The sequence below is a fragment of the Tetrahymena thermophila genome (assembly GCF_000189635.1).
Source record: "Tetrahymena thermophila SB210 genomic scaffold scf_8254373, whole genome shotgun sequence".
Classification (NCBI taxonomy): Eukaryota; Ciliophora; class Oligohymenophorea; order Hymenostomatida; family Tetrahymenidae; genus Tetrahymena; species Tetrahymena thermophila.
In genome coordinates, this window is record NW_002476157.1 from 552,270 (window position 1) to 579,082 (window position 26,813).

At 22.1% G+C, this 26,813-nt stretch overlaps 6 protein-coding genes across 6 annotated transcripts; 2 read left to right on the top strand and 4 right to left on the bottom strand. All coding sequences in view use genetic code 6, as the record gives it.

Annotated features, from left to right (window-relative positions):
- Positions 1-1,764: 1,764 nt before the first annotated feature.
- On the bottom strand, positions 1,765-5,228 carry TTHERM_00241930 (AAA domain protein; the record flags this gene model as incomplete). The annotated part of the gene is made up of 5 exons (XM_001024917.2): positions 4,826-5,228; positions 4,269-4,771; positions 3,524-4,215; positions 3,011-3,462; positions 1,765-2,951 (listed from the first exon to the last, which is right to left on the bottom strand). Exons 1-5 carry the CDS (start codon positions 5,220-5,222, stop codon positions 1,765-1,767), a joined length of 3,231 nt encoding a protein of 1,076 aa, XP_001024917.2. The 5' UTR covers positions 5,223-5,228.
- Positions 5,229-6,905: 1,677 nt separating this feature from the next.
- Positions 6,906-10,753, bottom strand: TTHERM_00241940 (hypothetical protein; the record flags this gene model as incomplete). The annotated part of the gene is made up of 2 exons (XM_001024918.2): positions 6,906-8,273; positions 8,435-10,753. The coding sequence occupies 2 exons, from the start codon at positions 10,751-10,753 to the stop codon at positions 6,906-6,908; spliced, it is 3,687 nt and encodes a 1,228-aa protein (XP_001024918.2).
- A 598-nt stretch (positions 10,754-11,351) lies between these two features.
- Positions 11,352-15,302, top strand: TTHERM_00241950 (hypothetical protein; the record flags this gene model as incomplete). The annotated part of the gene is made up of 1 exon (XM_001024919.2): positions 11,352-15,302. The coding sequence occupies exon 1, from the start codon at positions 11,403-11,405 to the stop codon at positions 15,300-15,302; it is 3,900 nt and encodes a 1,299-aa protein (XP_001024919.2). The 5' UTR covers positions 11,352-11,402.
- A 622-nt stretch (positions 15,303-15,924) lies between these two features.
- TTHERM_00241960 (hypothetical protein) lies at positions 15,925-17,784 on the bottom strand (the record flags this gene model as incomplete). Its single annotated transcript, XM_001024920.3, has 5 exons — positions 17,374-17,784; positions 16,969-17,312; positions 16,472-16,882; positions 16,171-16,409; positions 15,925-16,121 (listed from the first exon to the last, which is right to left on the bottom strand). The coding sequence occupies exons 1-5, from the start codon at positions 17,719-17,721 to the stop codon at positions 15,925-15,927; spliced, it is 1,539 nt and encodes a 512-aa protein (XP_001024920.3). The 5' UTR covers positions 17,722-17,784.
- Positions 17,785-18,494: 710 nt separating this feature from the next.
- TTHERM_00241970 (cytokine-induced anti-apoptosis inhibitor 1, Fe-S biogenesis protein) lies at positions 18,495-19,728 on the bottom strand (the record flags this gene model as incomplete). Its single annotated transcript, XM_001024921.4, has 4 exons — positions 18,959-19,728; positions 18,738-18,853; positions 18,616-18,680; positions 18,495-18,554 (listed from the first exon to the last, which is right to left on the bottom strand). Exons 1-4 carry the CDS (start codon positions 19,618-19,620, stop codon positions 18,495-18,497), a joined length of 903 nt encoding a protein of 300 aa, XP_001024921.3. The 5' UTR covers positions 19,621-19,728.
- A 1,806-nt stretch (positions 19,729-21,534) lies between these two features.
- Positions 21,535-26,606, top strand: TTHERM_00241980 (hypothetical protein; the record flags this gene model as incomplete). The annotated part of the gene is made up of 25 exons (XM_001024922.3): positions 21,535-22,469; positions 22,624-22,725; positions 22,784-22,873; positions 22,927-23,013; positions 23,069-23,218; positions 23,411-23,485; positions 23,538-23,774; positions 23,834-23,926; positions 23,978-24,088; positions 24,143-24,226; positions 24,282-24,371; positions 24,428-24,517; positions 24,567-24,656; positions 24,708-24,797; positions 24,852-24,941; positions 24,996-25,085; positions 25,145-25,234; positions 25,283-25,372; positions 25,425-25,514; positions 25,761-25,850; positions 25,908-25,997; positions 26,057-26,146; positions 26,218-26,307; positions 26,362-26,454; positions 26,528-26,606. The coding sequence occupies 25 exons, from the start codon at positions 21,535-21,537 to the stop codon at positions 26,604-26,606; spliced, it is 3,306 nt and encodes a 1,101-aa protein (XP_001024922.3).
- Positions 26,607-26,813: the final 207 nt, after the last annotated feature.

A 26,813-nucleotide genomic window follows, 5' to 3' on the forward strand; every position in this document is an offset into this window, starting at 1 on the left:
AAGCATGAAATCTTTTTAAAAAAATAAAGATCGTTGAATAAGTATTATTTTTGCATTACAATACTCAATAATTCTAGAAACAAAAGTATAGTTACTTAAATTCCATTTTTTACAAGACTAGTCATTTTAAGCTAAAAAATAAATCAAAATCAAAATATTGAATGGATTAAAAAATATTCTGGAATTATTCTATTAATCAGAAAAATAAAAAACAAGGTTAATTAGAAAGGGTGGTTTCCTCTTTTCAAATTTTATAAAAAATTGAAATTCATTTAATTTTCTTAAAAATATTCATTTTTCTTTTTTATTTCAAGTCTTCTGATGTCTTAATATTAATATTATAAAGTAAATTTTATATTAAAATTTATTTGAAAATGGATTTGAAAAAAACTAACTGGATTTGAGTGTGTTCCAAAAATACATACCTCAATAAAATAATTATTTTTTATTAGTTAGTTTTGTAAAATATTATTTAAAATAATTTATTAAATTTTATTAAATTGTAATATAAATGCCAAACATTCAGGTTTCGGTTAATTTTATAAATTTTTTTTTTAATTTTGTTGAATCTAATTAAGTATTTTATGTTAATTTAATTTAAGGAAGTTATGCTTATTAGGTTTTAGGAAGCTCTGAAAATTAATTATCTGTGAGTGAATAGAATTTTTGAGCTTTACAGTTTATTATATGAGATTTTTATGAACAAAAGCCACATATTTGAGGACTAAAATTTAATTGTAAATGCTCACTATGAATTTTCAATAATTGTTAATAATAGGAACTAAACAATAAAACCCTATTTTATAATTTAATAGTTTCTTTATTTTAAGATAAAATATCACATTTACTAATAATGATATTATTTCATATATTAATCAAAATAACAATAATTTCCAAACTGGACTGGCTCATCTAGAGTTTAATGAAGATTCCATACATAAGGGCATATATTTGATTAAATTGGTCTTTTTTCTTCTTGAAATAATACTTTATTGCTTAAACATTATTCCATATTAACTTAAATAAAATACATTTTATTGCTCACTAAATTTTTAAAAGCATTAAGAAATCTTAAAATCTTATGTTAGTATATAGAGAATTTTAATTGATTAATAATAATATTTATTTCTAATACTTATCATACATGAGATATAAATATATATTTATTAATAGCATATCAATCTGCACTTGTCTAGATCTACCTAGACCATATTTAAGTAATTTATTAAGAGTTCAGACCAATTAGAAATTTTTTGAGATGGTCTGGATTAAGATCGATCAGTGGGATCAATCTGAGCAATTCGATCTAAAATATGAAATTCCTAATTACTAGTCATTTAAAATAAGTGTGATAATAAAATTTGTTATATTAAGTTGATTTTTTATTTTAAAAAACAATTTTTAAAATTTTTAAGCACTTTAAATTATAAAATATATTTATTCAAAATCTTTTTTACACTGTTAGTTAAAAATATAAATCTTAAAATATACTTTATTTATATATACATATTCAAAATATATTCAATATTTGTAAAATCAAGTAAAACTTTTAGAATAGAAAGGCTAAAAAAATAAATAAAAAAATTTGAAGAGATAATATTTAAAAAAATAAAATAATTTAAGATTTATAAAATGAGAAACAAACTATAATATAAAATATAAATTTATACATATTTAATATTTTCAAACCAAAATATTTAATAAAATAATTAATTAATTAAAATTAGTAAATTTTTTCATTACTTTTAGAAATTAAAATTAATTTCATTTTGAAAATTATTTTTTCTATTTTTTTGTCAACTTGCTTGATTTAAATGTAAATTATAGAGCAAGTTAATCAATTATTAATTTATTTTCATCAACTTCAATTTCTTATGCTTATTTAATTTAAGGAAATTATGTTTATTCAATTTAATGAAGCTCTTCAAATTAATTATAATTCAGTGAAAAGGGTGTATCTATTTCTTTTTAAGCTGTACAGTTAATAATATGAGATTTTTCTTAACATAAACCGCATTTTCGAAGAATTTTTTCTTGATCCTTAAGCATATATTATTCATGTTTGAGTGCTTTTTCTGAAAGCTTTCTATATTCAGTCTCTACTCCTTTAGCACCTAGAGAAAACTAGTGCTAGCTCAAGTCTAAAATTTTTTACCATGTTTCGCTTTTTAGAGCATACTAATTAAAGTTACCTAGGCAGAAAAATCCAATTTTAGCTCTAGAAAAAGCAACATTAATTCTATGATCATTCAAAACAAAACCACTTTTACTTTCCATGTTTGATCTAACACAAGAAAGTATTACGATATCATTTTCATCTCCTTAGAATTCGTCAACAGTATAAGTTTTAACTTTTTTAGATTATTTCTATTTACGCAACAAACTTTCTATTAAAATCTTTTAGGTTTTATAAGTAACCAAAACACTGATTTATTTTTATTTAATTTTTTTATCTTTTAATAGATATTATACCAGTAATTTTACATATTAAGCTTCAAATGTGTTAATAAAAGATTTATCTACTTCCTGCTTATCTGGATAACTGTGTTAGAGCATATACATTCCATTTTTAGAAATTTATTTTACAAATTAAAGACTCTTTGTATTTGGATCATCAATGTATTTGTTACCATAAAATATTCTAGTAAAGTTAGCAAACCATGGTAACATTCTCCTCTATTAGTAGAGGGTGACATGATCAACTTTATTAACTGAAATTAATCTTTCGAAATAGGACATTTTGTAATTGTAATTTAATTTCAAAGAATCACTTTTAATTAATGGTCTAAGTTAATAGTGATCTCCTATTTAGATTAAATGTTTCACATTAGGTGTTAAAACTGGATAGAAGTGACTTTCAATTATTTCACTTGCTTCTTCGATAAGAACTATTTCAGCACCAAGCTCTTGAATAGCATTGAAATATTTGTGATAACCAGAAAATGTCATTCCTATGTTTTTAAATTATTAATTAATTAATAATAAGTTTTAGCTAAAAATAATTCATTACCTATAACATCATAACCTCTCATAAATTAACCAAGTTATAATTAATAATCTTAGTTACTATTAAAAAGAGCAACTTTTTTTGAAGATTCAAACTATCTCATTTCGTTTTAGATGATATCAATTTCGATAATGTCTCGATTTATTTATAGGAATTTACAGAATTAAACTGATAGCTGCTCAAATAAAGTAACTTGTTTCAAATATCTCTTAATTGATCTTTCATCAGCAGATAGCTAAAATTCTTAAACTGTTTACTAATTATTGATAGATTTTGAAATGTATTCTTTTTACTCTCCATCTAAATCAATATCAGCTTAATCAAGGTATTTTAATAGTTTTTCAGAGCTTAATTTTCCTTTCATCCATTTTGAAAATATTTTATCTTGAATCTCATCATCGAAATTGTAGTCTTTATCAGATATCTTAAGTTCATTTTTTAATAAACCTATCAATCTAAATAAAAATAATTTAATTAATTAAATATCAATCACTTAATTTTAAAAATAATATTTACCTATCCTTAATAGAAGTTTTAAATTTTTATGGAAGCTCAGTTTCTTTTTCTTATTAGAATCTATTTTAATCTTTTCTCTTTTTGATATTTTCAATGCAATCATGCAATTTTTCATTCATTTTATAAGCTTATACTTTTGAGAATTAAGGATATTCAAAAACAGGCTAATCAGATTGGCATTTTAGAGTAAAATCTTGAATTTATTTTTTTTTAATTTACTCTCCAAGTCTCAAAATGTTGATATTTTCATTTTAAGAGTATATCTTAAGTAAAAGCTTATCTAGACTTAAATTTTTCTTACTTATCACTAGTATGGGTTTGAGTGTATGATGATTATGAAGGCGTTAAAGCAGATTAACAATTTTACTAGCCAAGAAAGTTTTACCAGTTCCAGGAGGACCCTAAATAATAGAATTTTCATTAAACAAAGCATGTCTAAGAGCAACCTTTTGATATTTATCTAATTATTATTCTTTTGATATTTCATTCTCAAGATAACTTTTGAAGTACTCAACATCTCCATCATTTTTTAAGAATTCATATTAAGGGAAAGAGGAATAACCTTTTTCTCCTTTCAAGGTTTAAAGTGGAAAAGCAATGTTATTTAGACGTTTAAATTACATCTAGCAGTTCAAGCTTTTTTCGAGAGAATCCCAATAGTCAGATGGAATTACTAATTTAAACTTCGTTTGCTATTTCAATTACAAAAAAATAAGTTATTTGCATAAAAAATGTAAATTATTACAATATCATTTGAATTTATTAAAAATTCATCTAAATTATCAAAAGTGTTCATTTTAATCTTAAATTTTTGCTAGTATTCTATTATTTTAAATTAATCTTGTTTTATAGCTTCATCGTCATCATCCTCTCTTTCATCTTCTTACGAGGTTTATGTATTTTTAATACTATCTTCATCTTCATCATCTTCGTCGTCGTCGTCGTCGTCTTCGTCATCTACAAATTCGATAACGTTCTATTTTACAATAGTTTTACCAATAAAAATCCTCTAGGTCTCCAAGCTCACAAAAATAACAATCTGATTATTAAGAATCTTTGCCCTTTATATCTAATATCTTGGAATTTTGACTGAGGTTACAACTTCAAAAATTAACCCTTCTGATTCATATTTTGGTCTTTCAACTGAATAATTGGAAACAACATAAAAACCTTCTTATGGTGTTTCAGAATCTTTAAACTTTTCTTTAATATGATGTTACAAGGACATTCTGAGTATTTAGAAATAGTCTATTTTCAATTATAAAAAAATAAGAATAATTTTAATTCAATTTATTGTTTTACTTTCATCTTCAAGTCTGAACATAGTTTATTTGTATTACATAAAATTATCAAACTAGTAATTTTAAGGAACAGGAAGTAATTTTTTAAATGGTTTTTTGAATTTTTCCAACAATGGAAATTCTATTTATTATTTTTTGATAGATATTTTTTTCACAGCTCCTTCATCGCTTACTTCTTGTTGTTCTTCTTCTTCAGTCACTTCTTCCTTACAATCTCTGTCACGTTCTTCATTTGCGGATTATTATGATTAAAACTCTAATTCATCATCTCTCATTTCAGTTATCCCAGTAAGATGAACCATTTTAGTTTAGTTTATTTAAGTATTTTAATTTTTGTATTTGATTGTTTTTATTTTGATTTATTTGATTATAATTATTTTTTGATGTTAATTGCACATAAAAATATTTGAATCTCTTCTTATTAAAATTAAAAGTGTTTTATGATTAATAAAACTATATTTTTAATTTTTCCTTTGATTAAAAGAGAAGTTTTTTGAATGCGATTGATAAAGTTTTAGTATTAGATTTATTTAATTAAAATCAAAAATAAAATACTTTTTTTTTTGTAATAGAAAGCCTTTTTACGCTAAAGCTTTTTATATATCAAAAATTAAAATAGATTGATTATTTTTCTTACATAATTACCTAGTCACTTTATTTTAGATGTATTTACTTAAAAATAAAACTATTGTTTTAGCTAATCAATTATCATTTTTTTAAAGCTTTTGTTTACATTCTTCTCTTTTCTCTTTTGTTTTTGTTTTAAAATTATTGATTCAAAATATTATCTATCATGAGTTTACAATCCACATTCTTAAAAATATATTATAAAAAAAAATAATATTAAAATATATTAGCTTTTACTAATTTAAATAAAATTTTTAGTATTTATTTTGTTAAAATCAAAAATAAAACACTTTTGTTTTGTAATAGAAAGCCTTTTTAGGCTAAAGATTTATTTTTTACCTAATTATGAAAAAAGATTGATTAACTTATGATTTTTAACAAAATAATTTGTGCCTTATTTTTGATATATTTATATAAATATAAAATTCTGACTAATCAAATATCACTTGTTTAAAACTTTTGTTTGCATCCTTCTTCTTTTTTCTCTTTTACTTTTGGTTTTAAAATTAGAAAGTTTTATGATTCAAAATATTATCTATCATAATTTTACAATATAAATTCTTAAAATATTTTTAAAAATAATAAAATATACATCAACATTTTTTTCTTATTTATAATAAAATTAAAATAAATTAGCTTTTGTTAAATTTTGACTTTGATTTTATTACTTATTTTTAATATTTAAAAATGTTTCTAGATGCTTTTTCTTTTATTAAATTTACAAATTTCTATGAGAAGTGTCTAAGTATATTAACAAGAGTTGTTTTTTTAAAGTTTTAATCAGAATTAATTAGTTTTAATTTTAAAATTCATTGATTTTTATAAATGTATTTTTTAACCATTTTAAAAAGAAAAAAATGGCTCATTAAAGAATATTTTAAAATAGCTGAATGGTGAAACAAAATCTTTTTGTAAGCATTTTTAGTCAACAGTTTTTATCAATTGAAAAGTATGAAATATTTTTAAGAAAAAAAATTTGTTGAAAAAAAAATAAAAGATATTATTTATTCACTTTGATTACCAGCAAAAACAGTAATAAAGATATTTATTCAACAGAATATTAGGTTAGAAAGCATATTTTATTATTATAAATCATAAAATGAATGATATTCTATATTATGTTTTAAATATATATCCATTATTCTAGATAGGTTCCTAAAAAGCATAATGTTCAGAATATTAATAAAAATATTAAGACTTAGAAAAATTGAAAGAATTGAAGATAGATCCCTAATATTTATAGATTCATAATATAAACATCTAAAAAGAAAAGTATTATTCTTACTTTTGTAAGGTATAACCAAAAATAGAATTTTTTATGATAAAAAATTAATTTAAAATAAAAAAAAATTTAATTCAAAAATTGTTCAATTTTTATTAACAAAAACAAAAATATAAAAGAAAGTTAAAAATCTTTAAACCAAAATAATTTTATATTTATAAATTTTTATTTATCAGAAAACTTATACTCTTAACATAAATTTGTTTATATTTTCAGTTTCTTAGGTAGAAAAATTGTAATCGCTTTTTAAAATATATTGTATTATATATCTCGCATCTTCGTATTGACTTTATTCTATAATTTTTGGCAAAATATATAAAAATTTCTAGAAATTAATGTTGCTTTATTCTTTTGTTTCTTTCAAACCTTTAATATTTTCGATACTGATCATAGCTTTAGCGATTATAAATGAAATATTAAAAAACTAATAGTCAGAATTCTTAGATTTTTATTTAGCTTCAAATTTTTTCAGCAAATCAGATATTAAACTTATTTACTCAGGAGTAATATAATCTTTACAATGTCTCACAATTTTAGTTAGGAAATTATTAGCAACTGTACCAATCAAAAATTTACTGATATATTTTTCATCAGATATAATATCAAAATAAATTTAACTTATAATTGGATATACTTATGGGTTAATCTCAAAAAAATCATTAAATCCTACAAGACATAATTCAACACTTTCCATATCAGCAAAAATAGGTCGTTTTAAGATTTCGTCTCTGTAACTTTCTTGATAGTATAAAAGGTTTTAATAAACAATTCTATGTCTCAGTAGTCCTTAAATAACTAAGTATGGCATTTTGATACCCTCTATAATTTTATCTGGTAGTTTTTAGAATAGGGTTGTTAAAAGACTAAGTACATTTATAATGTGCATTTTGTCTAATCTGATTAGTTAGAAAATCATTTTCATTATAGATTCATAAAATTATTAATATAAAATTAAAATTATTTATTTATCTAAAGATTTTATAATGTTTGATATTAAAACGGTTAAAAATGTTTCGTAATCTTCTGATTTATCTTCTTATTATTTTAATATTTAATACACTGTAATCTAATACATCTAAAATATTTCAATAGCTCCTTATTCAAGGATTTAAGAATTTCCTTGTGATTAAATTTCTTCTTGATGCTTTTTTAGGTAGTAGACTTAAGTAGATTTAATTATTTGTAAAATTATGTCCATAATAAAGTGTATGCTTTTTTCGAAAATGAGTTCATATTACAAATTTTACAAAAATAAGTTAAAAATGTCAAATTTTTTATAATCTATGAAAATTTCTGTTGACTCCTTGCAAAAAGTCAAGATCACATTTAGAGCTTCTTCAACAAAATTTTATTCTTAAAAGCTAGGTTCGTAAATGAGTTACTCTTATTCTTCTTCTTCCTCTTCATTGTCTTCTTCTCCAATAAAATGAGCTTACATATCAACATTAAAATTCATATTCTAAATAGCAGGGTTTGGGTTTTGTTAATTTTGTTGATTTTAATTTTCTTCTACATCTTCAAAGCCATCGTCAATTTCCCCCTAAGTTATTTTATATTAAATTAATTTATGTACTAAAATTCAGTAAAAAGTTCATTCATTTTTCAGTTTATTTTTATGCCAAATGCGAAAAGTTTATTTTTTTAAAAAAATTATTTTTATCAACAATTACTTTTTTTAATAAAGAATTAATTTTAAATTACTTGCTATATATTTGGTAAGTGCTCTTATTAATCTAAATCAAGCTCGTCTAATTCTTCATACTAATATTAAATATTTCTGCTTTTAATTATAATCGGACAATTTTTGACTGAACCATCTTTCAAAGCTGATGGCAAAACTTAAAGAAAAACAGAATCAAAACACTATTGAGACCCTAGTATTTCCACACTTAAAATTTTAAAAAATTTATAGTAGAGGGTTTTTTAGGCATTGCTTATTTTATTTGATGAATTGTATATCTTTTAAGCTAAATCTTCAGCTATGGTTTTGATGTTTTATTTTAGCTCATTACATTCTAATTTTAACTTTTGCTTTATTTTTAAAATAGCACACAGGCAGATTTAATGATTCTTTTCAATTAAAAACTCTCTCTTTTCATGATCAACATTCATTTATAAGAAAAATTTCTCAATCTTTTGAATTTCATCTTCTAGATACAATTCAATATCTTCCAAATCCAAAATTTATTTTATAAAGTTTTATATTCCATCTGTTAGAGTAATATCTTGTTTAAAAAAATTTTCATGTGTGTATTCCTTAATTAAAATATGAAGTAAATCTTTTGCGTATGGATACAACTAAGATTGATCAATTTTTTGGAGATCTTAAAATATATTTAAAAATACATCTAAAGCAAAAATCTTTGATTAACAATCATTTATTTTAAATACTTCTATTAATTGTGGAATGAATTACTTATGTTGCAATAGAATATACTATTTGAAAGATATTACTAATTAAGCAGCAATTCTTGCTGTAAAGTTATATAAAAAAGGATCAAAGAGCATGTAGCTAAAGAATTTGAAAAATAAATCTACTTCTTTTAGCTCAAATTCTTTTGAAAGTATGCTACTCAATGTTTAAAAGCAGCCTATCACTTAAAATTTATCACTTTTATTAACAACAAGTATATCTTCCTAAATTAACTTCTAACTGTAATCTGTTTGAAATTCTTAATTTTAACTTATTACTTAGCTTTTGCTAATAATAGAACATCTCTTTTCAATATCATTTAGCTCCTTGTATATAAAAGCTATGACCTTATTTTCATTAATTCCTGTTAATACTAAATTTATTATTTCTTATAATTTCAAATAAACTTCATCGTTAAAAGAAAATTTATCTGCAATAGGTAATTGCTCAAAAAACCCTAATTTAAATACTTATATAAGAAGTTGTAAATACAATTCTTTTTCTTATTTTACAAACATATAGTAGGAATCACTTGTTAGTATGACTTAAACTATATCTAAGCAAATGAATTAATAAAGCTGAAAATGTTAATCTTTTGCTTCAAATATATTTTTAACTAAATATTTTTCTTCAAAATTATTTTCTAAATTTAAAATTTATTCTGAAAATAAGTTAATTTTGTCATATAAGTATTTAATTTACTCTAATCTTTAGTCTTCAAGAATCAGATAAATTTCTTTTTTAGTATTTTGCTCAACTTTTCCATAATTGATATCAACATTTTAGAAATATGCATCATTCAAATTAGTTATCACATTTAATAACTTTCTATGCTATTAAGGAGTTATAAATTCTGTTTAGTTTTATGTTAGAATGAAGAGATATTAGCATATTATAGCAAAGTTATACTAACAAATAATCTCTATGTCCTAAAGATTATTGTAAAGTATTTTCTTGAGCTTAGAAAATTAGGTTTTACTCATTTATTTGCGTAAAAATAGTAAACAATTAATTGCCAACGCATTAACTTCTTCTATTTAATTTTTTTAGAAAACTCCTTTCTAAATCTAAGTTTTATTAGATATTTTTAGAAGCTCGTCTATAAGCCTAGATGGCTCTTATATTTTAACTAGGCTAATCTATTAAATATTCTCCTGTTATATAATTAAATCGAAGGAATCTTTCTAATTTTCTCTCTTTTTTAAAACAACACTTAAGAATATGAGTACCCTTAAGCATTATTCTGAATTTTTCTAAATTACATATCTTATTAAGCTATCTCCCTCTATGATAATCTATTGATTAAAGTAAGTAGCTAGAACATATAAAGTTTAAATATGTTTCAAGCTAGAGTCTGATGAAATATAATTTGTTAAAATGCTGTTAAAAGTTTTTTGCAGCATAAAATTATCTTAAGAGCATTCTTTTATCAATAGAGAAGTTAAAATAGAAGAAATTTATGTGTAATTATCTGAATGCTCTTATTTAAATAGGGCATCAGTTAACTATTAAATAATTTCAAACTTATTCTCCTTAAACTAAGAAACTATGTCTTTATATTGCTTGTTGATATTTTAAAAGTCAAAACTATTTAAAAATGAAGTCATGTCTTAATCTAAAGATTTGATTTAATAATTATATTTTTATTTATGTTTAGAGATTAGTTATGACTATTTTAGTATCAAAATCAAAGAAAAATAAATTCCCTCTACATATTTTATCAGAATTCCAATAGATAGCAAGACAATAAAAGATATTTTAACATTTGATATTGAAATCTAATTTTTTTATTTATTCATAATCCATCCTAAAATATTGATGAATATTTATTTACTACCATAGTATTATAAATACTATAATAGAAATATCTCATCAATATAATTATAGAAAGACATTCATTAAAATTATTTGATATTTTATTAAAAATTAAGCTAATTTTTTATTTAAAATATTTTTTTTTATTACATTTTAAAATTATAAGTAATAAATATTGTTTAAAATAAATATTTAAATGATTAAAAATAATGATTGAGAGAGTAGCAATAATAAAGAATAATAAGCAGTGATATTTTTGAATTTGTTAATGACTGAAAGAATCTTTTAACTTAATTCAGTATCTATGTAAATTATTCATCACTAACTCACTCACTTTTGTTTGAATTTCAATTTTTATTTAATTTTTATTAGTTTTTTTCAAATTGATTTAAAAAGCTAATAAATAAAAAAGTTATTATTTTCATCTGTTTATTTTAAGAAATGTAGCAATAATTAAAGAAAAAAGTAAAGGAGAAAGTAGAAGAAGTTTATCCAAACAAAAATACTCTTCTAAATGAGCTACGCAATGAAAACAATAAAAAATACATTTAGCCTGAATGCTTGACATTAACTTATAAATAAATAGAGAAGATTGAAGAGCAAGGAATACCGGATATTTTTACAAGCATTCCTTATGTTCATTTAAGTCATAATAAAATAAGTAGTTTAAAAGGTATTTAATAGTTTAAGAATCTGCAGGGTTTGTCTGTTTCTCATAATTTGTTAGCTGATTGGACTGAGTTGCTGAATATTGAGGATAAATCTCAAATTTAATTTCTTAGAGTAAGAAGAAACCCGCTTTGCAAAAATCCCAATTATCACTCTAAATTATTGGAAGCATTTTAAAATTTAGAGAAGCTTGATGACATAAAAATAGATGATAAATGCCATTAAATAAAATATTAAACTTAACATGCTTCATAGCCATATGTTATGCAGCTATTTAAAGTGCTACAAATAGAATTTGAGAAAATAGAGCTGAAAGTTTAAGGTTTATATCCTCATCTATTTGACGAACAAGCCCCAACTAGTTAAAAAATGAATTAAATTGCTCAGTTAAACAAAAATGCTTAAACTGCAAGCACAAATAATATTTTAGGCGAGCTAAATAGGTAAAAGGCTAATAGCTATAGTTTCATTAATTCCAAAGGAGTTTCTAATGTTACAATAAACTAATAAAATTAATCTACTAATAGATCTAATTTACAATAAGGTCTAAATACAAGTATTTCTGTTACATAGGCTCCGCCTATACAAAGCTATAACTAACTTAAAAATTAAATAGAAGATGTAAATTATGACTTCTTTGATCATTTAATTGCATTCTTAAATAATGATCCTACTTTGAAGTTGAAGAAAAGTGCAGGTTCTATTCTTTTAGGTGGATTTTTATTGAGATTATGGAGAATGCTAGGAAATTTTATGCTAGACCCTTTTTATAAAAATATGATGAATATATACGATTTGCAAATAGATTTGTTTAGTAGGATTATGAAAAAATACAGGGAGAGGCATGACCACACAATTGAATAGTTTCTTTAGTAATAATGTGAAAATAATCCAAAAGTTGATAAATAGCGTCTATTTTCTGATTTAAATTATGGCTATGCATGTTTTTTCTAGGAATTATTCAAAATTTCAGAATCACCAATTATTGAAGAATACGAATTTGTAAAAGATCATTTGGGAATCATCGAAAGATAATCTTTCTAAGAGTAAGAACAGGTAAAAAATATCAATAATCAATCAAAATAATAGGCAAATTTAGTACCATCTTAGCCAGCAAATTTATAGTCATAAAATATTAATTAAAATGAACTAGATTAACATTTATAAGGAGTAAGACCTGCTTCTCAATAGTATAATCCACAAACATTTGCAAGTTAAATGAGTTAAAGTATAATGGAGGACTATAACAAGGAATAAAAAAAAGTAAACTAATCTCAAAGTCATTTCAAGAATTAATCAGATCTTTCTCCAAAAAATGTTAACTATTTTATCAGTAAAAATGAGCAATATTAACAGTAGTAGCAAAGTCAGGCAAATGCTAATTAGGCAAATCTAGAAAAAGCTGCTTACTAAGCAGAAATTATGATAATACAGAATTATTTCCCTTTATTCTTACTAAATCAAGATTATATGGAAATTGTATTTGAATGTGTTGTTGAAAAGTTAGTAGCCTTACTTCATGGTTACGAAATAATGATGTATGGAGAATTAGAGGACGATGATGAAGTTTTTTATAAGTTTTAAAATGTATAAAAAATTTTTATGATTTATAATCCATAAGAAGAAATTTATCAGTCAATATAAAATATTGGAAAGCAATAAGCAATTAATGAGTCTCGTTTGGAAAATTAATCTAGAACAAAATCAGAAAAAAGCATAAACAACTTAAAAAGGAGATCTAGTGCCAATTAGAGTGCCCTTTCAAATAGGAATAATGCTTCTTAAAATTAAAAATCAAGACTTTCTAACAGATAAATAGATGCATCTTCTTATGTTAGCTAGTCAAAAACTAATATGTCAGTTCGCTCTATGAGACAGTAAACAGCTGAATCAATAGGAAGTAGAAAGACTCTATAATAACAATAAAAAGATAGGTCACAATCAGTTATTGATTAATTGAATAATACTCTGACAAGGCTTAACTCAAAAAGAGGACTTACAAACTCTTTTATTTAAAATAAATCAGCACTTAATTTAAATTAAAATACTACTTATCAATAGTTATAGCAGTAATAACAACAACAGTTGAATAATAACTATACTAGCAGATCAAATGGAAATATTGTTCCTGATTTATCTCCCATTAACTAAATAGGAAATAACTATAATACAAATCTGTTAAATACTTCTCAAAATTAGACAGGTCTCAATATGTCTAGAGAATAAATGTTTTAGTCTTTAGGTTAATAAGGGTAGTAATAGTAAAACTATTAAACCTTGTAATTAACAGATTATTCTCCTTTAAATTAATAAGGAAATCATAGTATTTCTCAAAACTATTAAAGTACAAATATTTATGACTAAGCGAATAACTCACCATTTAATATTTAATAGCAACATTCATAATAATAAGAATAAGAAAATGCTTTTTCTAAATCTATAAATTAAAATCAATATAGCAATAGCTAAAGGCAAATTAATAATGGAACTTTACCGTCTGAAGAAATTTAACAAGGATAAATTGGAACTTCATATTTCATGCAACAGAATTTGAGTTCAAAAGAAAATAATAGCATAGATCATTCTTTTAATAAGCAATAATCGTTTAGCAAATTAAATTAAAGTAAAAGTGCAGCAAATTTTAACCAATAAAATTATTTGTCTCATCCTGGATAGCATATTGGAAATTATGATTCAAAAGAATACTCCTCATATAAAGAATACATTTTGAGGTAACAAATACCTTGGAGCTAAATGGAGCAATACAAAAGGTCACTGTAAAAGAGTCAGTATTTTGTAACAATATTGAAGAATATCATTCAATTACATACAATACCTTAAATGAAAACTTTCTTCTTGAAATTAAAACTAGCTTCAGATAAAAAGTTACTGAGCTTATACAATATTTTGCAAAGAAGAATGAAAATGAATGCTTTTAAGTTCTGGCACAGATAAGTTAGGAAATGCACTAAAAACCTATTATTTAATCTTATGATAAAGCAAAAATTCTTTAATATTTTAAGGAAAAATGCATATCTACAAAAAATATAAGCTGAAAAACATAGCAATTTACAAATTAAATACAAAGTATTCTATGGGTTGGTTAAAATACTAAGAAATAAAAGAAAAATTAAGAAGGGACTAAGAAAAATAAAGCGTTTAGTTTTGAAAAAAGCTATTTTACCTATATTTTAAAAGCTTACCTTATACTACTTGACAATCCCTAGAAATCACACAGTATAAGAAATAAATTATAACAAAATTCATTAGAAAAGTAAGCAACTCTTCAATCAACTATCAATACACTTTAAAATTGAAGATGATTACAAAACTTTACAGCATTAAAAATAAGAAGTTATTTTATAATCACTAAAATCGTAAATTATAGATTAACCGAAATAAAGTCTTTAAATTAAAGATTCATTTAAGATTGCATAAGAATAAATTGATATCCTAAATCATCAAAGTAGAATACAGCCAGATAAAGGAATCCTTTCACAAAGAAATTCTGCTATTTTAAACAATAATAAGAAATATACGAAAGATGACGAAGATAATAAAAAAACTATAAAATAAAAATAACAACCTTCAAAAAGTTAAATATAAAAAATATCTCAAGATAAGACATTTAAATAATCTCAAACAAACTCTCAAAATTAAACCAGAAGATGAGCTCTAAATAAATTTTGATTGTTTTTTGAATTTATATTTTGATTATTTGTAATTTGTATATATTAAAATAAAAATAATTGCTTTCTTACTTTTATCAATTTCGCATATTTTTAAAACTAAAAAAAGTTTTTAAACAATTGGTTTTAAATTAATTAATAATTTTATTTATGTATTTAAAACCATAAAAAGTAAATTTTATTAAAAAATTTAATGAGATAGCCAAATAATAAATAATTTATTTAAGAAAATTATTTTTTTTTTTAATATTATTAATGTTTTTAAACGAGCATATAAACACAAAAATATTATTTGAATTTATTTTATAAAAGTGTTTTGAAAAGATAAAAAATAAAATTTAGTTTTCTTTAAATAATTTTAGTTAGAAGCATGGATTATAAAAAATAATTAGTTTATCAAGTAAATTTTAAATATTTTTCATAAAAATATCTTAATTATGTAGAACTTTAATTTTTTATGATTAAAGTATCAATCTTCTTTTGAAAATACAATTTTATTTAATATTTTTAAGAAATTTAATATGAGTTAGTTAGTTAATATTAAGGATTTACTTAAGTATAAACAAATGAAATAACAAAAATAGTTAAATTTCTAAAATCTATATTCAAGAGTAAGCATAATTTTTTAATTCATTAAGTTGCTCTTTTACCTATTTTTTATTGGAAATAAATAAATTGTTTATAATTAATTAATTTAAAATTACATCATTTATTTTAAAATCAAAATTTTATTTCTATGTCTCCAAGAATTCTAATCTTTGTATTTAATTTATCTCTTTTTCAATCTTTTGCTCCAGAATTCCTTTTAATATAAAGTTTTTTAAAAATTAAATAAAACTGCTTATAATTACTTATAGCTTGAGCTGATTTTGAGAATTTTTGGCGAATGTTTTCAAGATTTTTTCTTAAAGTGATGTTTTCTTCACAAAGGGGATTATTTTTTACAGTTGTTTTTAAATCTGTTTCATACTTTTAGAGCATTGATTCGTATTCTAATTATTATTTTGATATTAATTCTTTTTATTTATTGTGCTCTAGTATTTCATTTATATGTGACTGTAATTTTTCATTTTGTATTTTGCTTACTATTCTAAATAAAATTAAAATATTTTTAAAATTGAATTGGAGTTGTTTATTAATAAATCATATTACTAATTAATTATGTATTCAATTTTTTTCTTTTCAGAAACAACCAGCTAATATTAATTCTCAAACATTTTGTTTTCTATACTTGACAAATTTTGCTATTAAATATCTATTGTTTAAGTTCTTAACTTATCTATGACCTTTTACTGATTAAATATTTAATTTTTTTGCTTCTCGTTTTCAGAGAACAAGAGAGCCATTTATTTTTTATTTTATGCATAATAATTCTCTTTTAAATTCATTTCATTCAAAATTTCTTATGATTATTTTTGTGCATGTGCTTTCTCTTATTACAGTTCATCTATTTTTATAAGCAGCTCTTTTTCCCTCTCTTTCCACTCTTCTCCTTCGTTGTTAAAAGAATAAAACTACTTTTCCATATTAGAAAGCTTTTAAGTTAGAATCCTATTTTCTTATCTTTAAAAAATTAAATCTTCAACATGTGAATTAGTTATTTTTGTTTCAAAAATGTTGTTTTAAGAATGATAAGTGGTTTTATTTACCTGATATCGCTGTATCTTTTAAAAACAAAGATTGAATCAGATAATATAAGGCTAAACATCTCAAAATTAGCTTAAATCTATTAAGAAAGACCAATATCTTCACTTTCTAACAATTCAGTAAGTATCGATTTTGCTTATGATATATTTTACAAGTCTTTTTGAATTGAAGAAGGAATCTTATCAAAAAATTCTTTAATTTAGGCATTGATTTTCTTAATCTAATCCTTTGAAATTTCAAAGTCTTCTAAAAATTCTCTACCCTTCTTTTTCAGCTCACTTCTCTCCTTATTCACATTTGAAAGATGTTCATCAACATTTAAATACTCTTTTTGCAAATGGTTTATCTAAGGGAACAAAGAAATAACATTTTTTCAATTCGTTTCACTTTAAAAAACAATAATTTACTTTTTAGGTTAAAATGTGGTGTGTTTATTATTATTTATGTAATGAGTCCTTACTCAGCTTATTCTACTCTAAGAGTTCTGTATATTTCTAAACAATCTATTAGTTTTAGAGTTATAACTTTGCGTTTTCGCTTTAAAAATGGCTATTCTATTGCTGCAAAAACTAATTTTCATCTAAAATAGATTGGTAGTTTCTATCTAAATCTTGCAATTTTAAAGTTTATTATCTGAAAGCCTCTATTTATACACTATAATTTTAATGCAATTCTTAGTAATTTTATTCTTATCTATCACGTTCCTGTCTAAGATCATTTAATTTAGTTCTTAGCTATGTAATTTCTTCCTGCATTTTTTGATTTATTTTAAAATTAATTGAGTTGATAGATAGATAGTAAAAATTAACAAATAAATTTCAAATTTTTATTTATAGATTTTGAAGATATTATTTTTATCATTCAAAAATTATAAAATCAAACGTATATAGATAGATTATGATTTATTTCATAAATAATATTTAGTTTCAGTAAATTTTTTATTATTTTTTATAATAACTTTTAATATAAAGAAAAAGAATATTATTTTAAAAGCATTAAATTAGGTTACTATAAACATTGATAATTTCTCAGCAATTAAGATATAAATTTGTAATATCAAATGATAAAGATGTAGATAGATTATTTGTTATAGTCAAATTATAGATTAAAATTTATGGTTTAAAGCACTTTTCCTTATGAAAACATTTATAAAAAAGTTAAATTAATTAATTCTTTTAACTTTTTAAATTGCTTCTTACTATGATTATGTAAAAATTTTCTATAGAAATGCAATGTATTACTTTTAATTTTGAATATTTAATTTATTATGAAATCTTTAATAATACTCATTCAAAAATTAACATTGTTTAACTATTGGTTAAGGAGATTGATATTATTTTATTACGCAATTATACAAAACTCTAAAGATCAATAAAAGTTTAACAATGAAATTAAAAAAATTTTTGATTTTTTTAACATTTTGTTTATACACAAAAGCATAATTATAGACTACATCTTATTTTAAAGTCAAAAACTTTTTCCAATTTTTTAATTTTATTTTCTCATAAGATGCCATTTGAAATGCTTTTCAAATTGCAAGCTTTACTTTGCCACCTTCAACTTTAACATCACCTTCCTTTTGTTGAGACTATTATATAAATTGTAATATAAACGATTAATCATGAAAATATTTCTAAAATGTATTTTACTGATGAGGCATCGTTAAAACCTAAGTCTAATTTAACTTTATCACCAGGCTTGAATGCAGGTAAACCTTTTTATTATATAGATAATTTGTTATTTTTTTATATCAAAATTAATAAGTTTAAACCTTTGTAAGGACAGCTAGCACATCTGAAGGCATCTCCTAAATAACAATTACCACAGCTAGATTTAATATCACCCTTTTCAAGAGCTTGGAGAAGCTAATCATCAGATAAACCTTGTCTATTTTATATAATTAAAAATAATTACAATCGATTTGCTTTTTTCATTGTGTTTAAAAGTGTTAAAATTAATTTATGCTGTTTGAAAACATTATTAAAATTTTACTCTTTTTCTTTTCTTCCACAAGTGCAGTTCTTGCAAGCTTTTGGCTTAGTAGCACAACTTTCTTCAGTAGGGACAACAACATTAACTTTATCATTGTTTAAGAGAGCATCTTCATCAACAGTGTTGTTGTCGATTTTTACTGCCTAGAAAGCATTTTTCTTTTTAATTTAAGGTTCAACTTGAACAACAGGACTATGCATATATTATCCATAAACATTGTTTTAAGTTTCAGTAGTAGCAGTAGTGCTATTTTAATTTTAAGTAGCATTAGTAGAGGCTACTTCTCTCTTAAGAGAAGCAGCTTATTAAAATTCAGGCTTAACAAAAACTAATTAGTTTGAAGTAGCAGTCTAAGCAGGATTGCTATTCTTAAAACCAGTAGCTTTCAATAATTTAACAAACTTTTCAAAATCTTCCTAATTAATTGAAGTGAATTTAATAATAATTTATCCTTCATTAGCCAAAATTCTATATATGTGTCCAAGAGTTTTCAATGGTAATTCGCTAATGTTATCAACTTAAGCCAAAAATAATTTAAAAGAGTTGTCTCTTAAATATTCAATCAAAATTGTGGAGTCAGCAACAACTGTTTCCTTAATGTTTCTTGTTTCTAAAAGTGATTCTCTTTATTCCTTGCTTGCAGCGAAAACGACTGTATTCATTTTTATATTTTTCAACGAGACTATATTAAACTTTACCTAATAATAAATTTGTAATTTTGTGATTTTTATTTATTATTCTAAAAGTTTCTTTCTTTTTTGGAATTTTTCTAATTATCTTTTTATCTTAAAGGAAATTTACCAATTCGCTCCGAAATGATTGAAATATACATTTTCTCATTTATAGCATCTATGCTTACTTTATATGGCTTATCAGAATGGCGTATATAAAATGATAATCCTTCTTTAGAAAGCAAATAGTTATGATATAATTATTCTAGAAATCTTCTATTTATATTACAAAATCTTTTTTTATAGAATAACTGCTAAAAATGTTTTTCTTTTCCACAATATAAAAATATCAAAATAATAGGTTTCAAAAATTTAAAAATAATTCATATAAATATATTTTAGACATCTAAATATATATTCTAACAGAAAATAATAAAACAATTATGATTACTTTTCATATATTCTGGCCAATTAATATAATTATTATCTATTTACACTAAAGATAATAAAATTAACTTTCAAGCTTAAATTTTAGCCTTACTTTAATATTCTATGCACTTTCAAACGTATTAGAAAAATAAAATATTATATAAAATAATGCTTATATATTTTGTGTAATTCACTTCTTTTTGGACAATATAGTGTGGACAAACTTGAGCATTCAATTTCGCGAAAGGAAATGCTGTGCTTGAATACATTTAGTAAGTAACTTGAAAGAATAAGGAATTGCTCAAATAATTAGTAATTAATGAATTATACATTTATTACTTTTTTAAATCAAGTAGGAAGAATACTTTAAATAAAATAATTTATTCGATATCATATATATTAATTTAAATTAGATATCTAAATAAAGGATAATAAAAATATAATTTTTAATAATATTATTAGCCACTTTATTCACTTAATAAATTACTTTTTTACTATAGTTGTGTCGATATATCGAATTTTTCAAATATCCAATCTCCATATTAAATATAGATAATTATTTATTTTTATTTTATCAATCATTTTAGGTAAGCAATTATAAAATTTTCAAATTTTAGAACTATGACATTTTATTTTAAAAATATATGTATCTATCAATATAAAAAAATTAAATATTGAGAAATGTTTTTATTTAGAAATTTATGAAAATATTTATGGATTGTGTTTTTAACATGAATTAAATGTATTATATTATATGGAAAAAAATTAAAACCAAACATATAATTTAGGAATTTATGTTAATTTAAATTTATGGTTTTTTAAGTAACAAATTTTACCACAAAATTAGTAATTATTATGGATTAATAAAAGATAATAAAGTAAGTTATTAAAATCAAATATTTTTTATTATCTCAAACTGCAGTTTAATTTTATTTAGGAACAAACTGCTATATACTTTGAGATCAAATTTTATAAATTTTAAATTATCAGAACAATACAACAAACAAAACCACTTTTGTGAATAAATTATTAATTAATTAATTAGTAGAAGTAGGATTTTTCTTTGCGTTATTATTAAATTAATTAGAAACAAAATAAGAGGAAATTTAAAAATTAATTTATTAATAAGTAAGTAAGTTAGTTTGTTAGTTAGTTCATTTTTTAGGTATGTAAGAATTCTAGATAGAGTAGTCTTAAACTTCAAAAATCCAGAAATCACTCTCGTTTGGGATAGCCATCAAGCTTACATTGAGCTTTTTAGACCTTTTGGGTAGCATCGATTATATTGTCAATGCTTAGAAATGTGAATAATTTATAAACTATATGCTCTACGCCATCATTGGAATCAACCCTTTAATTTAGGCAATTTTTTGGTCTAAGATATTTCATAAATCTGCTGAGCTAGATAAATAACATAAGTTTGGTTCTTAGTATCACTTATCTTAACTTTAAAAGGAGTTGGTTTACTCTTAGAATATGAGTTTGTAAAAAGTTGTTAAATTATAAATAAAATCTTATTTTGCTGAATGCTTAGGTGAAATATTTTCAGTATTAAGGTATCTTCCTCATGGAATAGTTTATTCGCTGGGTAGTCAGCTAAGGATACTAAACATTCTTATTTCATCCAAATATTGCAAGAATTTGACAATAACTCCTCACTTTTTCAATGTTTTTCGCTAGAGACTTAACTCATAGGGAAATGAAATATAAATTGAGACAGGCCACTATAAAACTAAACTTAATGACTAGGATGAAGTCATAGACGATAGAATATGGCTATAGATGGATATAGAAACTTCAGTAAACAGAAGTGACAAGAGGAATACTTAACCCAGCAATTCTACCTTTAATGAGTCTCAATTACTTGAAGTACTTTAGCCTTAAACTTTTATGGATGTCTTTACAAGCTAATAAATGAGAAGGTTTATTATGATTTCAGAGTCTATTTAATTCTTGTTTTAAAGTGTTCCTTTTATCATTATTGAAATTATTAACAACTAGATGACACAAACTTGGTTGTCTGTTGATGAAACTTACATACCAAATTTAGCTATATTCATACTAGCTTGCATATAAGTTACTTTTACTTTGAACATTTTTATTGATCTCCTTATTACAGAAGATTCTATCTTATATTTGAAAATGTAAGACCTTCTCAAATACTATGACGAATAATTTAAAAAAGGAGCTAACGTACATCCTTTGATATCTATTCCATAGATACCTTCTGAATTTGTCTTTTTAGACATCAAAGATGCCTTCTTATTTAACAACATTAATCAAAAATTCAAAGATAGGATTAAGTATCTGAAATATTTGATTTCTAAATAACCAGATTTATTTTAGCATTATATCACTCTCCTTGGTTAATATAAATGCAATAATCTCAAAAGAATTTAGTTTGATTTAAAGTAATCTAAAATATATTGCATTTGTTTCTTTTAATTTGTTTTATTAAATATTTAATTTATTGTTTTAATTAATTAAAAATCAATAAAAATAAATTTTAAATAAAAAAATACTTTGTTTTTATTGATTAAAAGTTTTTGATTAAATTTTAAAAAGGTAAAATTAGTTAAATGACTAATCAATTGATCATATGATAAGCAAGAGCTTTGAAACACTTACAAAATGTGAGTAGCTTATTGATGTTAGTTTCGATTTTAGGTAATTAGAGTATTTAGTTATTTAAATATTTAGTAATACTTTTTTATAATGATATTAGCTAAAATGAAATCACAAAGGCTGGCTCTTAAAAACTGACAACTTACATTAGCAAAAGATTCAAACTATAAAATCTAGAAATAATATTTAGGTAAACTAAAATCAATTCAATAATCTTTACATTTTTTATATAAATGTAAATAGCAAAAACAATATACTTTTATAAGAGGCATATGAATCTCTTAATAGCTTTAAAGAGTACTTAAATGTTAAAGAAACTAAAATCGTCTGGTAATTATTTGTTCATAATTAATACTGAATTAAAATGTAATAATTTGCTAATTAGGAGTGACCATTACCAAACAGAAAACATTTTATCAAAGAAATCCCTTATTGAAAATGAGAGTGTTTATGTACTACTTTACAGAGGATCTCACCCGTTGGAAAAATATAAGGAAATGATTGACAAACACCAATCTTTCCATTTAGATATATAGTAAATATTCAAATTAATAAATTTACATATTTCCCTCCTTTTTTTTTAACTCATTTTTTCTCAAATTTGCTTTTAGTAATTTCAATTTAATTAAATGTAATAAATCGTAAAAAATTTTTTGAGTGGCTTAAACAAAATAGTTTAATAATTAAAAATATTCCTTTAAATAATTATAATACTAATAATTAAAAGAATTGACGAATTGTAAGCAGACCTTATATACAACTTTTCTAAATTGAAGATAAATGATGCTAGATATTCTGTTTGGTAAATTAATAATAAAATAAATTATTTTTAGAGTTTGTTTAATTCGATTTAGTTCACATATTGAAGACAAAAGAAGCTTCACAATATACTCAGATCTTAGGAAAATCAAATATGAAGAGAAGCTTAAATCGCTTTAACATCACAACAATATCTCAAACGGAGTTTTTATATTTGATCTACAATGCCTCCTTCTTTCTAGCAAAGACAATATAAATTCTGATAGTCTAGAAAGACTTGCTCTATAATTAAATTAGCTATAAAAATATCAGGCTATTGTTCTTGATTTAACGTAATTAAATATAAAATTAATTCTAACTTTATAAAAATTATTTTTTTCTCTCAACAAAGGTCATTTAACATAAACTTTGACTTTATACCTAGCTTTGCTTCTACTTTCAAAGAAGATTCAGCGATCAAAAAATAAGTTCACCTTTACATAAAGTAGATATTTTAATTTATAGTTTAATAATTTTATTAAACTCTTTAATTTAGCTATGAGTCTATAAACTATGAATCTGTAGAATAGCTCTTAAAGATATAAAACGATTCTGTCAACTTACCAAATTCAAGTGAAAATGATAGAAGGATACTCATATTCACTAAGTAAATTTATTTATCTTTTAACTCAATTAAAAATTAACAATCACGTTTTGTTAGGTAAAAAAATTTAAGTGAATCTTAAATCATAAACATGATCTAATCTTTTAGAAATCTTAAAGATCTTACTAGTATCTATTTGAAGTATATAATTTAAAAATGGAAAAAATTATTGTTAAATCATTTTTTAAAATAAAAGTTTACCTAACATAGAATAAAATGGTATTAGTTTATTATCTCAAAATTTAGAGCATCTTTAAAGTCTAAAAGGTCTAGAGCTGATTTTAGGGTAGATATATATTTTGATTGTTTAAAGATGCTAATTTAATTATATTTTTATTATAGAAACTGTGGAATTAAAATTGAAGGAATAAATAAAATTGCTTAGTCTCTCAAAAACTTTAAAAATCTTAACAATTTAGGAATTGACATAGAGTATTTATAAAAATAATTTTTAATTATTAAAGTATTAATAAACTAATAGGTTCTTTTAGTTAAAGGAAAATGGAGTAGCTTCATTTTGCCAAGGAATAGAGGAACTAATAAACTTAAATAGACTTTTCTTAAGGATAGAGTAATTTTATTAAATGTTAAATTAATAAATTTATTTAATATTTTTTAACAGCCATGGAAGCATTGGAAATTCAGGATTAGTTACACTTTCAAAATCTATTGAGAAATTACAAAATATTAAAGATCTCATACTCTTTTTAGGGTAATTATTTAAAAGATTTTATGTATAAATAATTTTTCTAAAAATGATTTAAAGAGCAAATAGCTTTTCGATAGAAGGAATCTAAAGTTTATCTCACTCTTTGTGCACACTTTAGAATTTGCAACAATTATCTTTGGATATGAAGTAATTTAATCATTAAAAAATTAAATTTAATTTGAGAAAAATAATATATAATAGCTCCACTAATATTGGATAAGATGGTCTAATAGAAATTTTATAAGTTATTTAAAAAAATAAACTCTTACAATAATTTACTTTAAAAGCTCAGTAAAATATTTTTAATTTTATTAATTCTTTGCACTCAAAAATAAAATAATAAAATATAGCTATGGATCAATATTTAAATCAGAATTAAGTCATAATATATAAGAATGCTTAAAGGAATCTCAATTAAACAAAATAGTCCTAGATTTGTTGTAATATAAAATTAAAAAAATAAATTATAAAATCTATTTAATTAAAAGTGGAAATAAGATTACAAATGATGGTTTTATTTCAATTACAAATGGACTTTGTGAACTTAAAAAGTTGGAAGATTTAAGTTTATTATTAAGGTTATTTATTTATTTTTAGCTAATATTTATTTATTTTTTAAAATATAAATAGTGATTGTGAAATATAAACTGAAGGATTGGATTATTTTAGTTCATAGTTAAACAAACTTGAAAAGTTAACAATCATAGATTTAGATTTCAGGTAGATATTTCTAAACTTACCTATTTTTATTTATAAATACTTTTTTAACTCCTCATAAAAATTTTGAGTAAGTATTCTTATTTTTTAATGTTAATTAATAAAATTGTTTTATTAAAAAAAGTATTGCTTTTAGAATTAATTATCTAAGTTTTTATAATTTAAAAAAAAAAATTTTTGAAAAATGAAATTAACAAACATTTTAGTTTCAACTAGAAACATTACTTTAAATATTATTTAATTTTTAAGAAATAATAGATTAAATCGAACAAGCATTTAAAAGATAAGCTAAGCTCTTTCAGAAATTAAAAAGTTGAAAAAAATAAACTTAAATCTTAGGTAAATTATAAATTTTAACTAATTAAAAAATTTATTCAAAACAATAAATAAAAAAAGGAACACATATTTAACTGAATTCCCTTTTTCTTGCTTAGTAGAAAATCTATGTATATTGACATAAATTGAAACTCTTCATTTGGATTTAGGGTATTTTTAAAAGAATATTTAAATACTTTTACAATATATTTTTAACTAATTATTAAAAGGGAGAATGAATTTTTAACAAGTCCAATGAAAAATTTGCAAATAAAATCATAAAACATAACATCTTTAAGATTCTTAAAAGTTGTCATGGAGTAATAAATATATATATTTATTAAATATCTAATTCAGATAATTATTGATTTATTAAATAAATAAATAATAGATAAAGTCAATTCCTCAACAAAGATCTCGATTATTTATCAAATTTCTTGTCATAAAATAATTAACTTTTTGAATTATCAATTAATATAAGGTAATTTAATAAATTGTTTTAATTTTGCCAATTATATTTCCTTATCAACAATAGTGGGGTATATATTGAACCAGAGAGGGTTTAAAATCTTTTAAATACTTTTGAAGACTTCAATTCTAAATTGATTAAGCTAGTATTAAAAATAGAGTAAGTTAATTATTTATTTGATTATCTTTATTTTATAAACAAAAAAATAAACAAATTAATTAATTTTATATAGTTAATCTTTGATGAATGACATCTAATACATTTATGAGAGGCTAAAAAATAGAAAAATTGACTTTCAAATATTACATTGATGAGAAAGAGTGATGACAATAATTATATTAAAATTTATTTCATCAAGCAAATCTAGTTTATTCAGTTCGTTAAAAGCAGTTAATTATAATAAAATCCTTATTATTACTATTTTTTATTTAGGAATTTTGCTGTAAATTTTTATATATAAAGTTAATTATATTATTATTTTTATTTATGTATTTTTTTTTTTTTTTTATGCTTGTTAA